Consider the following 16,069-nt stretch of genomic DNA (forward strand, 5'->3'; position numbering starts at 1 on the left):
AAATTACATCACCAAGTTCATTTATTCTTTTTTTTCTTTTTTTGTTCAATCTTTTTTTTTTTTTAATTTCCTCCCATGAGGAAAAAAAACAAAAAGAAATAAAAGAAAAGAAGATATCATGTTTATCTAAAATTCTTCTCTTGTTTGGAATGAAAATGAAAACTTAGACTTCCCACTCACTCAAGGACTTTTAATTTGTTATTACAAAGAGAACAAAAAGATGGATGTGGATGGGGTGCCCTCACCAACCCTACCATGGGAAGCCACGTGGGATGGGGTTTGGATGTTGTGAACTGGGTCCCATCTTAGTCAACAAGTCAAAATCAATTCATGATTGAACATCAACGGCTGAGATGGTGCCATGTCATAGAGCTTTTGAAATTGTGTGGCACAATATGATTGGGTGCATGTGAGGTTTGTGGAGGATACTAGGTATTTCATCCCTTTGGACTTGATTAACTTATAAGGTGAGGCAGCTGGTTTTTTCTGTCATCTTGCTTATTTTATTTTATTTTTAATGTTGAACTTTTCAAAAAAGAAGATGAGGGGAAGAAAAAGATGACATGAGGAAGGGAGGACAAGAAATTAAAGCCCTTTTTTCAAAAATGTGTTTTTAATATATATTTTTATTTGAGTGTAATGACCGATGTGCACACGCTTCAACTATACTCATGAGTCTACACACATGATCTTGACTACTATGAATATTGACTCGAAAGAGGTATTTGACTCACCATTATGAGTCGAGTTGAGTTGTAAAAATTATTGACTCGATGTTTGGTCTATCAATTTTAAATGTTGATAGAGTTGAGTTTGTTACTTTAAAAAACTCACCCCAACTCAATCCAACTCTCCCTCCCTTCAATGTTTTCAATGACTCCACTCGTCACTCATCACTAACAACTACCCCTACCACAATCCGACGACATACTCTAGCGACTAATTCCGACAAATCACCTTCACGCAGCCAACTCAGGCGATCAATTCATACTCTGACAACCACACCTTTGACGACAACTCGGATGAAGACCACCTCAAATGATCAACTTCAATAACAACCACCTTTGATAACCAACACAAACGTTGGCCACCTCAAACGACAACTCTAGTGAAGACCACATTTAATGATCAACTCTAGCAACATCCACCTCTAGCGACCAAATCCGACGATCACCTCGAGTGGCCAAGTCCAACCACCAAGTCAACATTCATCCCAATGACTAACTCTAACAACCAATTAGATCGATCATATACTAAAAGGGAAAAAAAAAAACAAAAACAAAAAAGCTCAGCTGGTGAAAGCATTTTTAAATACAAATTTGAAATTATTAGTTTAAAGTGTTCAATAGTCATTATTTATAGTAATTTGACATTAAAAGATTGTGTGAGGATGACCGAGTCATCCTTATAGACCTACTTGTCACAGACATCCAGAAGATTGACGGCTTCTTAATAGTCCCACCATAGTTTAGGAAGAGACATTGTTTATGTTTACTTGGTAGCAGGACTGACTAGCTTAACTATCTTAATGAACAATAATTTTTTTATTCATAAAATCGGTTCATTGTTGGCCATGTTTATATATACATTTTTTTTAACATGTAAATAGAACATTGATGACAACCATAACTTTTGTTTATGTTCAACTCAAACGTTCGAAGAACCTTAAAGTATTTTGTAAGGGTTGTTGAATATATAATTGATAGTTTTTTTCTATATCAAGTGCAATAGTTACATGCAAGAAATTGTAAAATATACTTTTAAGTATTAAGTTCACATCTCGAATTAGTGTTACAAGGGAAAGTATGTGTATAGCAGAATGGTGGAACAAAAAATTAATAACAACGTAACAACAAAAACAAGAAAACCAAAAAAAATCATAAAATACATATTTTTTAAATTACAAAAAATTGCACCAATTATCCATAATTCAACTCAACTCAACCCTTTATTCCAAATATAGACATCCTAAACCAATTCAACTCAATTTTGCACCTTAAGACAATTATTAACTCTGTTCAACTCTTCACCCTAAATATAAATAGTTATTATCAGCACAGGTTACCAACTCAACTCAATCCAACTTCACACGCCAAATATACTAGAAGTTATTTTTCTCTCAAATCATTGTCATTTATGTCGATCTTTGTTGACCACTAAACCAACCTACAAATGGAGATTAAAAGGAGAAATAATTTTCGTGCTAAATCTTTTAAGTTCTTAGAAGTTCAATTATTATAGAAATTAAATATGAGAAATGTGAAATGATAAAATAATGAAGTATAAATGTTGATGTATAACTATACAAGTAAACTAAAATAAAAATGTTCAGTTAATCATAATTCAACTTACATAAAGTATGTACTCATGATCGAGAGATTCGAGATTGAAATTCTCCATTTACATATTATTGACAGAAAAAAATATAATATAAAATTAATGAAAAAAAATTCTCTTATTAAAATTAAATAGATAATTATTAGATCCCATGGTTAAGAATATAAGAACATATTATACTAAATATAGGTAAAAATACTTTTTGGTCATAACAATTTGATACAATTTAAATTACATTGTTTTACATGTGTGACTAACATTAGCAACATGAATCAAACAAGCATTAACCTAATAAAAAGATCAAATAGACATCACATTATATATTTACTCAGATATCAAAAGTACCAACAAATATATATTTTACATAGTCATAACAAAACAAAATCAATTTTATGAAAAACTCCTTTCTGCTTCAAGATGACTAACAGCAGTAGAAATCCCCTTCATCTATTTTTTTTTTTTTTCAAATATCTAATTTATAAAACATATGAAACAAATTTACACAAATAAATCGAAAATGTATAAGGTCATTCCATGAATATGCTTGTAGAATAAAAAAAATGTGTCCTTTTACTTCAAATCATAAACTTCAATATTTTACTCACATACGCCCAAAAAAAAATCGGATGGAGAAGAAGATAACGAATATTTAGAAATATGCATAATAGAAATTAGATGAAGGATAAAAACATTACAAATATTATTTAAAAAAAAAAAATCCCTTGACATATTTACCCAACATTAAACAGATTAAGATTACAAAGAAGCAAAAGTCAGAGTTAGAAGGGTTTTCTAATTCAATTTCCTTTACAAAATTATTTTTTTTTTTACGGTTTTTACATTTAATAAAAAATTAAACCGACTTATTTATAATTATTACAGCCTATTACCTCCTAATAAATGTCTATCACGATCTATCACCAATAGACAATGACATTTTACTATATTTAAAAACATTTTCATTTAAAACAATTATCCTAATTTTTTTTTAATTAAAATTTGGTCTCTGTAAGGAATTCAATTTCTTTATATGATTTTTTTTTCTTTTTCCTTTTTCCCTTTCTAATGTTTTTAACCAGAGATTACAAAATGGCTTGATCAATGACACTACTCACCCATGTTTTTTAAGACAACTGAAAAGAAATATGGGTATTAATCAAGAGCTCTAAGAATTCATTAACTATTTTTTATAATAAAACATTTCTTTGTGGGCGGAGGTAAGAGATAATATACATACTCAGCACAGCAAGTTTAGGTATGCCCTGCCACAAGAAAATGCAGGGAATTGAAATGTGACAAATTCAAAACAGTTACCAAAATTTGAAGGACAAAGCCTAAATTTGTCAAAAAAAAACAAAAAAATAAAAGAAGAAAAAGAAAAAGAAAAAGAAAAAGAAAAAAAAGAAAGATGATGAAAAAAGGACACCAAAATTAACTACCTACACAACCAAACATTTTTCATCTATAATTATCATAACTCAATAGTTTAACAATTTAAGATCTCCGCCTGTAATTTCCGAACTTCCGAGACACTGCAGCATCAGTTAATGTATCCCACACCTGCAAAAACAATCATTTTTCAATAACCACTTACAATTACCAATGCCTCGTTTGATGAACATTTAGATCTCATTTAATAACCATTCACGTCCTATTTGATAACTATTTAGGCCCCGCTTAGTAACCATTTAGTTTTTTATTTTTTATTCTTAAAAATCAAGCCTATAAATACCCCTTCTATCTCTAAGTTTCTTTACTTTGTTATCTACTTTATTTAAACTTTTTCAAAAAAAAAAAAAACCAAACCAAATTTTGAAAACTAAAAAAATTGTTCTTAAAAAATTGTTTTTGTTTTTAGAATTGGGTTAAAAATTCGACTTTTTTAACTTAAGAAAGATGAAAACCACCTTACAAAATTGAGAGGAAAAACGCTTTATTTGCAAAAAAATCAAATGATTAAAATTTTCAAAACTAAAAATAATAATTTTTAAAAAAATTGTTTATGTTCTTAAAATTTAGCTAAGAATTCAAATTTTTTTTATTTTTTAAACGAATCGAAGCAAAGAAGGGCTAAGAATTCAAATATTTACCCCTAGCAAAGATGAAAACCCTGGTAAGAGAAGTACAATTCTCAACAACGAAAGATATTCACTAAAGGATAAATATTGCAGAAACCACTTTCAATGAAATTAATGAATATACATCTAACATTATATTCTCACCTCCAATTTTCCCTTGGAGCCTCCAATGGCCAGCAAAAAGGGACAATCTTCTGAGAAGGCAACCGAAAACACAGCTCCCTGGAATGGTTACAACATAACCAAATGATTGTTAGAACTTAGAAGTTGATGCTACATGTATAACTTAACCACCGAAATCATATTACTTACTACTTTAAGATTCGTGGATGCCACACATGAAGGTTCATTATTGGACAAGTCCCATAATTTAACCTGCACAAGAGATTGAGTCAATGGCAAACAAAACAAATACCTTTTTTTCTAATATCATCTCCAAAGCATACAAGCGCAATAAAAAGGGATTATGAAGGTACCATTTTATCAGTAGATCCAGTAGCAAGTAGCTGGAGAAGTATACAGACAAACAGAAGTTAGTAACCAGACAAAGCTGGCAACACAACGGAACGGAGAGGAGGGGGAAAAGTTGAGCAAGAAACAGAAGAAAAGAACAGCAAGTACATTAGGTGCCGAGGGATTGTAAGAAACTGAGCACACAGCTTTCTCATGCGCATGGAGAGTAAAACTTGCTTTAGATTCAGAACTAGTCTCTGTAGTGGCATTCCGGATGTCAAAACCTTTCACTGTACCATCCTCTAGACTCACCTGCACAAAATTTCACAAACCGAACTCAATGAATAAAATAATAGTTGATAGGAACAAACTAAAGAAATTTAAATCAACGAGTGAATTGTGAAGCCAGGAAAAGGAATCTTCAAAGCCAGATCTGTGCAAGCAAAAATACACACCACAAACATGTGCTCTGTATGCGGATCCCACACCAAGCTCTCCACATCTGCTGTAACTTGCCACTTGTAGCCCGAATGGGAAGGATTTCTCCCATCTTTCTGAATTACATAAAAACATAAAACCAGAAAGTTCAAGCTATGATGAGATACCATAAAACCAAGGTTGAAAGAGTTTGGACCTTGCACTAAGAGACTTGTTTTATTTTACTTTTCTACTTCCAAAGGTTCAAATTTAGTCTTGTCCTTTCAATAAATCCTAAAATTATTCTCAACAACTTTTTTGTAATTTAGTCTTTGTTAACCTTTACTTTATAAATAATGGAAAGATAGTCACATCTTATCTTATTCATAATGGAAATTATTATATTTATTTTACGAATCGCAATAAAAACTAAGAGACCGCATTTAGAAATTTGAAAATAAAGCAATTAAAATGGAACAAAACTTAAGAACAAAGATTAAAATTGAATAACACCCAAAGTACAAGGATCAAAATGATATTTTAACCTAAAACTAAAGAAGTTAAACATGAAAATCAACTGGTGTCGGAAGAAAAATAAGTTAAACAGCATCATTGTAATCCCACAAGAGAGTGCAAAAAACACAGTAGAAACATCTCGTATTACCAAAACTACAGAATGATCAAAAGATCCACTAAGGAGGACTTGTGACGAATGATGGTTCCATGCAACAGCCTGAACCTGGAAAGTAAAATATAATCAACAGAACATCACAAATGGCACCAATTTGAGAAGTTACAGATTTATATATATTAGTAAACGCATATAGCTAGGAATTTCACAAGATAAACAACCCCCATCATGAAACTCTTCCGAGTTAACATTAATATAATGAAAGAATACAACACAGTAGAAACGGATAAAACTTGTAATGGATCAGTTCTGAGAGGAAATTCCAAAAACCCTTCGAGCTTTTTAGTGCATTTTCACAGAGGCGTGAGCCTCTTATAGTTCAAAGAAGGCATAAGTCTCAAAGCCTGACAAGCCTCAAGGCGTAAGTCTCACAAGTCTTTTTAAACATTGGATGTGATACTCCTATCATAAATTTAACTTCAACTTCAAGTTGAGACTTATCCAATCGGCCATTAGGATTAATTTATAAATGGAATAAAAACCAGAAAAAGATTATTGAATAGAAGAAAATGAAGAGAGCCATCGTTTTCCTGTGTTTTGATAAGAACCAAGATGCATGTGCACTATGTCGTGCAAATTGAGCATATGAGTATACAAGTCAGCATTTGTTGTTCATGTAAGCTTCGAATACAGAAAAATAAGCTAAGATGAATACTTGAAAACAATTTGAACCACTCATCTTCCTTGGGATAGAAAACAGTTTAAGAAACCAATTTAGACCTTTAGTACACTATTTAATGTATGAATATAACCGAAATTCTTACCTTGTCTGTATGATGCTGCATAGTTATATTACATTGTCCAGTAGATACGTCCCAAATTTTGACTTGCTTATCAGCACTTGCACTAGCAAGTATATTCCTGTTTGTTATGGGGAAAATTAACAGTGAATCATAATGCACTAAAACATTTTCTTGAAACAACTAACACAGTAACCAAATAATGCTAAACAGACCTATATTCCTTGTTCCAAGCAAGTCCAAGTACCGAATCCGTGTGGCTGTTCTCCTTGTATGTAACTGATGTCTAGCAAAACAAGATATGGAGTTTGAAAAATTAGAAAAGGCTTAAAAGAACTGGAAATTTTAAGCTTATGCAACCAAGATTTGAAAACAAATAATACCAGGAAGGAAGTGGGTCAACAAATTCAGAGGAAATGATTGAAATGAGAAATTTGAAAGAGCCTTAATGAGAAAACAAACAGCTTACTTTCTTTCCCTTCTTTTTCTTCTTCTTCTCAACAATTCCACCTAACACCACACATGGTTGCACCTCGTCGATCTAGACAAACATAAAAAATGAGACTTAATATGGCATGCTTGTTTGAAGATGTAACATCAGTCACATAAAAATTCACATTAGCATACAATGTCAAGGTCCCATATCTCGATTGAAGGTTCCATCGAACCAACTGCAATAAAGTTCCCTGGCACCAAGTGGATAAAGTAGTCAATAAAAATGGCTGAATCATGTGTAAAATTAAGGTTGTTACTGGTGGCAATAATCAAAAAAAGCCTCCCACATATATAATTATATTCACATTCTGAATTAACCCTCAAAGAAAAAACTATATAATCAATGAGAATTTCAGTTCCCCAACCAAGCAGGTCAGTACTACTCTTCAAAACTCACTTATCTACATTTCAAAATCAAGTGCCAAAGATTTGATTTAGAAGTTAGAACAAGTGTCCATTTGTTTTTCCATTCACTAAACTATAAGCAGAAGTGATGAGAACATACTAAATTTTCAGATCAAGGGCCAGAGATTTGATTTAGAATGAAATTCCATTTGATTTTCCATTCAGTAAACTATAAGCAGAATTAACGAAAACATCACACTGAAAAGAATCAATGAAAACACAATACCTCTTTCTCCACCCTTCAGAGGACAATCTAGCCAAGCTGTGCAAAGAGGAAATGCTGGAATAATTATATCACGGTGAATATAGATGTTTGGATCACCTGCATCATATCCTTCACATATCCACACCTGCAAACAATTTTTTCTTCAATTTCGCCTATCATTATCCTTTTCTAAATAGGGATTGATTTGAGGACGAAATAGGTATTAGTTCTAGTGTACCACATGCCTGGAGAGCACTGACGTTATCTTCACTACATGCACAAATTATGACTGCATCCGTCGGTTTGATGGTCTCATCCTCGATATCTTCAGAGTCATCATCCTATAAAGTAAAGAAAGACATCACGAGTAACAACATAGTGAACTAAATCGTACAAATACCAATGTTCAATAAATAACTTACATCATTGTCCTTGAGATATGGGTCCATGTCATTGGTTGGGTAGTAAGCATCTCCAGCTCCAGAGGTAAATAACTCAATCTCTAAAGCAAACCAAACCACAATAACGAATAGCCTCGGTAATACACCCAATGAAAGATAAATTGCAGTGAAGTGATGGAAGGTCAAATTAGTTAAGAAGTGCCATAGATTCATAATCCAGTTGCAGTGTTATGGTAGTAGCTTACAAAAACCTTTTTTTATGAGAAACATTCAATCATAAATTTCATTGGTAGTATGAAATTACAAAAGGGCAATTGTACCATGAAAGGTTACATAATGCTATTCCAATGTAAGAGCAGTAAGATTGTAATCACAAAAAGAGGAAGTTAATTTACACCATGAGCATGACATAGATGTGTACAGAAGATGATCTAAAAAATGAGCGAAATCCATTTCTCTATCATCGAAAATACGATGATTCCTTTTATTCTAAATGAGACAAAAGAAACCTTGGACAATGAAGTTCCACATAGTTTCCTTCTCATTCTTAAAAATATGGCCAATCAGAAGCATATTCAAGAGGGTGAGAGGGTAGTTTGGGAAAACCACACACTAGTTGAAGCAAGATAATATTCTCCTCCAAAATGATTGACCATAGTCACAAAAAACCAGGATGTGCACAATGGTTTCATCACTCGGACGACAAAGGACACACCAACTCGGAGCAGACACCATCCATGGGGCCTTTTTTATGAGACTTTCAGCCGTGTTAATACTTTGTGGCTAACCTCCCATAGAAAGAACTGAATCTTCTTGGGGATATGACCCCTCCATAAATTTTTATAAAGGAGAGAGTTCTGTTCTTTACCATACCACTTGGAGGATGTAAATTATAAAAACATGACCACTCATAATTGTCTCAATATAAAAATTAACAAAAATTAATAACATAAAAGAGCAAAGGGGAAGTTAAATCAGGGGGGCAGGAGGATGAGAATACCATCATCTTCATCATCATAATTGTCCATGTCGAGTTCCTTCAAACCTTCAGCAATATCATCATATTTGGTATCTGACTTTGTGGTTTCAGAAGATTTCCCAAGTGCTTGTGCCACAGCTAGTGCATTGGCAATCTCTTCATCATTGGCGTCTTCAACATCCATATCTCCTTCATCTGCCTCATCATCGCTATGTTTACTGCAGAGACCAAATCATAGCTTTCAAATATGAAGACGTGGAATTAACATATGCAAAGAAAATATGCATAATCATCAGGCACTACCACAAAACACATTTCCTGAAACTGAAAGTCTTCGCCTTCTTCATCTATTATATTTGTATAATTATCAATACTACATTCTGATACAACTGAATCTAATCCAAAAAACAGTAAAGATGAAGACTAAAGCGTCCAAACAAAAACCTAAATTGACCCTCCTTACAGATAAAGATACTGGTCAGTGAAAAGATATAGATAAAATAGAAGTAAAATTAATCAAAATTTTCTGTCACCTGGAATCATCAACGACATGCTTGCTCTTGAGGAGTTCATCAATAGTCTCCTTGGAGGGAGGATCAGCCAGGTCTGGAAGAGGCTTACAGACCCCTTTAGGAACCCATGAAACCGCAGATATCATTTTCTATTATACGTGGGATTTGGTATGAAGGTTCAGGGGAAAGTAAACTGAAGAAAAGAAATGGGTGAAGGCAAAAGAAACCCAACGGCAGTAGTAGCCTTCAGCAATGAAACCCACCTTGGATTCCGTCTCCTACACCGAAAACCTGTAAAGACCCGATTTCTATAAAACACATAAAGGGTTGAACCCTCATACATACTGACACCTAAAGACGAGTTAAGCAACCTTTTGACATTTGTTTAATCTCTAAGTCATCAATAAATTTAAAATAATAATAATAATAATAATAATCCAGGGTAAACAAAATCAACTTTTCAATCTGGGATCCCATAACTTTAAAATCGAAAGCATTCTAAGAAAACAAGAGAAATAACTTTAACAAACATCTTAACAATCTTTTAGAGGGAAATATAAATCAAATGCAATATAAGTTCAAGCGGAATCTAAGAACTAAGTTATCTTCCATGGCTTTCAAACAAGCTTTGTCGTCTGCCTAAGTTATTATGTCCTACCTGAAATAAACATTTAGAGAAAGGGGTGAGTATTCAAAGTACTCAGTAAGAGACCCCATTGTTGGGATCAGGACATATACGTACATGATCATCACGTAGGGTTAAACTGTGGTGAGATCTGAACTTTCTTTCTCTAGTTTCCACTCCTCTTATTCTATCTCAGTTGTGCACCTCTTTCGTACACATAGTTTTGTATACATCTCTTTCACGCACACAAAACACACTGTTGGGATCAGGACATATACGTACACGATCATCATGTAGGGTTAGGGTTAAACTGTGGTGAGATCTAAACTTTCTTTCTCTAGTTTCCACTCCTTCTCTTATTCTATCTCAGTTGTGCACCTCTTTCTTATGCATAGTTTTGTACACATCTCTTTCATGCACACAAAACCCATTGGGTGTGCATCTCTTTCATACACCCTATGCCTCTCTAAGCATGCATCACTTTCATACATACCAACCCTTTTACATCAAGTTCATATACCAGGGTCCCTAAACATGCACCTCTTTCGTGCAGTTTAAAAAAAAATCATACAAGAGATAGGAGAGAAACTAGTCAACAAGTCTAAATGAGAACATCCAAACATACAGGTGGTCCCACAACGTATAGTCCCATCAAAATAAGCTAGTGTTATAGCCTTTCAGCAAGAACAATCTAATGTCATGCATACCACCATACAAATATAACTATTTGTAACATGTCTTACCATAGCATAATCTCATGTACGTGCTTTCTATGGTATAGGCTTTCGCAATGTAACATTCCATTCATAATTTCTGCGGCATAACCTTTTATATGTAAAAGTAAAACAACATATAATATATCTTTAAACAGATTTCACAGCATGAATAATACTTGATACTACTAAACGTTCCCATAAAAGTCACATACCAAGCATTCACATAGAAAATAGCATACTAGTGTTCACATAGAAAACCCACATTGGACGTTCCTATAGAAGTCACGTCATAAGCATTCTCATAGCAATCACATGCTAAACGTTCTTATAAAAACCAATAACAGTAAGTCCCTTACCTCAAAATTTAGGTTCCAAAACTACAACCAAACTTCTTCCTCTCACAAAACCTTTGGGTTAAATCCTAGAAAAAAGAAAAAAGCATTTAAAATACAAGTTCAGGCCTAAACCCATGCTGTAACATCACTCTTAAACCCAAAGAATACCTAAACGTTTTATAGGTCCCAATCTTCTAAACGCCACCAACCAGGATTAGGATTCGAACCTAAGAGAAAACCACACAAATTCGGAATTAAAACTAATTGCCAGCATCCGCAGGAGGAATCGAGAGGCCAAGACTTAACTTACCGACAAGAATCGCTCAACTCACTCACTGCTGCTGCCCGAGGATGAACGGCCGACTGAGGTGTGACGGGGCCGGCGACTGCAAGACAGACGATAGCGGCTGGCGGAACTGGGCGGCGACGCTGGCGGGTCTGAGCTGCGACGGACGGAACAAGGGAGAGAAAAACGGCACCGCGCGAGAAACGGTGGCTGCGAAAGTCGGGTGAAAGAGAGGAACCTATTTNAGAGAGGAACCTATTTTCCAGCAACCGCAAAATTAATATTTTTTATTATTATTTTAAAACAAACCCTAATGTGACCAAGTTACAATTTTCCCCAATCTAGCTCACTTGCAGCCCAACAAACAATCCCGGCTCAAACTTAAATCTGATTGAATCCATTTTCAAATTTTATTTTTTTTAAATATTTTTTTTTATATTTTCGGATATAAGATTTAATGAAATTTTCAACAAAAATAACCCTTGAAGTGGTGACTGTGTGTTATTTATTTGAAAATTCTTTCCATATTTACGAATTTTTTCTGAAAAAAATAATATGCATTTATTATAGAGTATTAATTAATTGAGATATTATTCTTATTTGCGATTAATGAGATTTTATTTTCCATTTTACATATCAAGCTTCTCTAATGTTTTTAACTATTTGGTTTCACGATAGCCTGTTTTTCTTTCTAGTGTCGTCTTCTTCGTTTTTCATTTTCATTTTTCACGAAGCTCTTGTATTCCAGGTTTGTTTTCTTTTGTTTATTAATGGTTTTATTGTACTGTTTTTTTCGTGTATTTCCTCTTTTTGATAATTTCTTCTTTTTCAAATTCTCTTTGTAATTTCGGAGGGTTTTGGTGGCATTTTTCAAGTCGATGGATATGTTTGAAACACAATAATTTGCGTATTGTGTTTAATAGTTTCTAATACATTATGTTTGATTTTTTATATTATGTAATATATTTCATTGTTTGTTTTGAGTATTATTTAGTTTTTATGTAATATATTCAATGATTTTTTTGTCTTTTTACTCATTGTTAGCACAAGTATACCTTTGTCTATATTGAATATAATATCTATTCTAGATATTTTGATATGTATGCAATACTAATTAGGTACCGCTTGCATGCCAAATTTTTATGATGGTTTGTCTTATTTGATTTTGTCTATTATATTTCCATTATTATTTTAAGTATATTCTTATTACACATTGTTATCATATATATACCATAGTTTATATTGTTTGTATAATGTACCTCCGATGTTATGATATGTACGTTATACTGATGTCATTTTTATATGATGATATGTCTTATTTGATTTTGCCTATTATATTTCATTGTTTATTTTGAGTATTGATACGAAAACTCTAGTGTATTAGCATTATATACTTTTTTGGAATGAGAATCCCTAATTCTCAAAATTAAAACCCCTAAATCTTATCCGAGTGAGTTTTACAGGCCGACTGGAAACTTCTCAAACTCAAGCATTTACTTCTCTAGTTAGAAAATATATTGTCTTACCCTCATCGACAATAGCTAAAAATCTTATCCGTATACTACTATTTGAATTTCCTGAATGATCTGAGGATTCTAAAAATTGGAATAAAAAAATGCATGTAAAGTGCACCTATAATGGTGTCTAATTATTTTCAATCTCTCATCTCTAAAGATTAGGTTAGATATAGATTGCCTTAAGATCAAAGCTCTTGAGACAAATAACAAGTTCCCTAGCCCAAGATTCAAACACTCCGTAAGATATGATGATCAAGATAGGATGAAATCCAACTTGAATATTCTTGGTATGCAACTCAATTCATGAATTGCAAAATTCAAGAAGTTCTTTTGATTAAACTTAAAAGAAGCATAAAGGCCATATTTGATTCGTCATAAAACTTAACTCAAAACTGTTGGGGTTGATGCCCTAAAGTCTCGTGTCCTGTAGTTTGTAAACAGTATGTACGAATGCTTGTGTTGTTAGTATATGATATTTACTTCACATCTGCGACGATTCCAATGCTATTCTGGGGCGTTGAGCAAATGGTGCGACGATGACATGACAACTTTGGAGCGTTGCAACACTGCCCTGCATCCAAGGATTATGTCTTCCAGAATTGAGCTAGCATTGGACTTAAGCATAGAAGGAGTGTTGCGATGCTCGACAAGGCAAAATTCTTCATTCCTTCTTCATTTGTTCAATTTGGTTTCTAACTTCATCATTTTAACGCCTTTTGTCTCGAATGCTTAATTCGACTGCTTGTACACTCAAGTCCTACAAAATAATCAATTTAACCAAATTAAGTAGCTAAACAACCCCGAGTTAGGTAGAATAAGATAACACATTTCCAGTGCTACCAATGATTGGATGTTTACAAAATTAGCACTTAGATTTACCGCTATAAATCATTTAAAGTTGTATGGTCCCGGTGTTTTTGGTCTTTTTAATTATGCTATCTTGTATGTAAATCTGTGTCGTTCAATTTACAAGAGTTACAGAGGAGTTTGGTACCATTTGAAGTAAGAACGTGCGAAAGAAAAGTGTCGAAATTGCATTTTGTGCTAAAGCGTAATGGGAGAGCATAGTTAAGCTACCCTTTACACTGAAGCATAGAAAGGCAAGCGTCGTTACGCTCTAGCTGAACGTTGTTATGCTCAGAATTTTTTTAGCCCAGCGTCACAACGCTGGTTTAATTTGAGACTAGCGTTGCAACGCTCCAGCCGAGTGTAGCGACCTTCGAGACATTAGTCGCATGTTGGAGGTCATGGGTTCGAGGTCCACTGTCAGTTTTTGGAGCAATTTTGGAAATTTTATGTATTTTATGTAATTTTATTGCTTTTTAATTAATTGAATTAATATAAGAGTTATTTAATTTAATTAATTTGTTAGGAGTGCCAATTTTGGTCCAATTTTGGCTATTGAAATAATTTTCATGTGATGTATGATTATTTTATTATATTACATAATATATGCCATGTTGTTCAAAATCCTACCATAAGATAAACATATTATCATGCATCATATTTAACATAAGTATTATATTATATAGTTGCATGCATTTATAAAATGTCCATACATCATACTTTATTATAATTGTTATATTATATAGTTTGGATGATGGATATGTGTTTATTTTTTCATAACTTTATAATATAAGTATTATGTTATGTAATGAAAATGAAAATGCTTGAAGCATGACATTGCTTAGAAAATATAATTGTTATATTTCATGTATGTCATTAGAAGCATGCTTATAGGTTTTAGTTGTTTCATTGAGTTTTATAATTGTTATAAGTTTAATAGATAAGATTGTTATAGCCAATTGCAACAATTATATTCTTCCCTGAGACGGACTAATTGGGGCGGAGTTATAGGGTTTAAAATAAAGGGTTTCATTTACGAAAAAACATAAAGGTAGTTAATGATTTCTTGACCAAATTAATGGTAATTAAATATTATAGGAATAAGAGTTATTTTGGTGTAATATTTAATTGAGAATGTCTTAGTTCAACGAAGAAATAACTATTCACCCCAAGGTGACATTTATTCTAAATCACCGAAGTATCATTACAAAATTAAATGGTTTTAGGGTTCATTAAGAATTTTGCCAGATTAATTAGATTAAATGAGTTTTTGCTTGCATATCTAATATAAGTAATTTGTTCGTATCAGCATCTTATAAACATGCTAGCGCTATAATAACCTTACTTGGTGCTGATAAGTTAACCGACAAAAATTATGCTTCTTTGAAAAATACGATTAACATCGTCCTGATCTTCGACGACCTCAAATTCATCCTAACGGAGGAATGTCTTCCGATTCCTGGACCTGCAGCATCACGAAATGTTCGTGACGCCTATGACAGATGGACTAAGGCCAACGATAAGGCCAAAGTCTATATTTTGGCAAGCTTAACAGAAGCCTTGGCCAAAAAGCATAAGTCCATATCATTGCTCACGAGATCATGGAGTCATTGCATGAGATGTTTGGGCAACCGACCACATATCTCAGACATGAAGCTCTAAAGTACACCTTTAACGCCAAAATGAATGATGGATCGTCAGTTAGGGAGCATGTCCTTAATATGATAGTCCACTTCAATGTGGCCGAGATGAATGGGGCTGTCATAGACGAATCCAACCAGGTAAGCTTTATTTGGAAGAGTTTCCTATAATTCCCATCAATGTTGTTATGAACAAAATAGAATACAACCTTACCACCCTTCTTAACGAGCTGCAGACTTACAAGTTCCTTATGAAAGTTAAAGGATAACACAGGGAGGCAAATGTTGTCAATTCCTCGAAAAAATTCCACAGGGGATCTACCTCTGGGAATAAGTCCACACCTTATTCTGTAGGCTAAATGAAAGAAGAAGAAAGGTGGTAAGAGGAATA

At 33.3% G+C, this 16,069-nt stretch overlaps 1 protein-coding gene across 2 annotated transcripts; it reads right to left on the minus strand.

The window, feature by feature from the left end:
* Positions 1-3,501: 3,501 nt before the first annotated feature.
* On the minus strand, positions 3,502-11,913 carry LOC120080266 (uncharacterized WD repeat-containing protein C17D11.16-like). Of its 2 annotated transcripts, XM_039034883.1 has the most exons (19): positions 11,700-11,913; positions 11,558-11,616; positions 11,411-11,475; positions 9,735-10,004; positions 9,223-9,419; positions 8,244-8,323; positions 8,067-8,162; positions 7,843-7,966; positions 7,344-7,402; positions 7,186-7,257; positions 6,932-7,002; positions 6,741-6,837; positions 5,950-6,024; positions 5,324-5,422; positions 5,037-5,180; positions 4,892-4,921; positions 4,728-4,790; positions 4,560-4,637; positions 3,502-3,897 (listed from the first exon to the last, which is right to left on the minus strand). In XM_039034883.1, exons 4-19 carry the CDS (start codon positions 9,857-9,859, stop codon positions 3,832-3,834), a joined length of 1,476 nt encoding a protein of 491 aa, XP_038890811.1. In that variant the 5' UTR covers positions 9,860-10,004; positions 11,411-11,475; positions 11,558-11,616; positions 11,700-11,913; the 3' UTR covers positions 3,502-3,831. The 2 variants fall into 2 exon arrangements, with proteins under 2 accessions (XP_038890811.1, XP_038890812.1); XM_039034884.1 differs by lacking the exons at positions 11,411-11,475; positions 11,558-11,616.
* Positions 11,914-16,069: the final 4,156 nt, after the last annotated feature.

This window comes from Benincasa hispida, chromosome 6 (genome assembly GCF_009727055.1).
Source record: "Benincasa hispida cultivar B227 chromosome 6, ASM972705v1, whole genome shotgun sequence".
Taxonomy (NCBI): domain Eukaryota; kingdom Viridiplantae; phylum Streptophyta; class Magnoliopsida; order Cucurbitales; family Cucurbitaceae; genus Benincasa; species Benincasa hispida.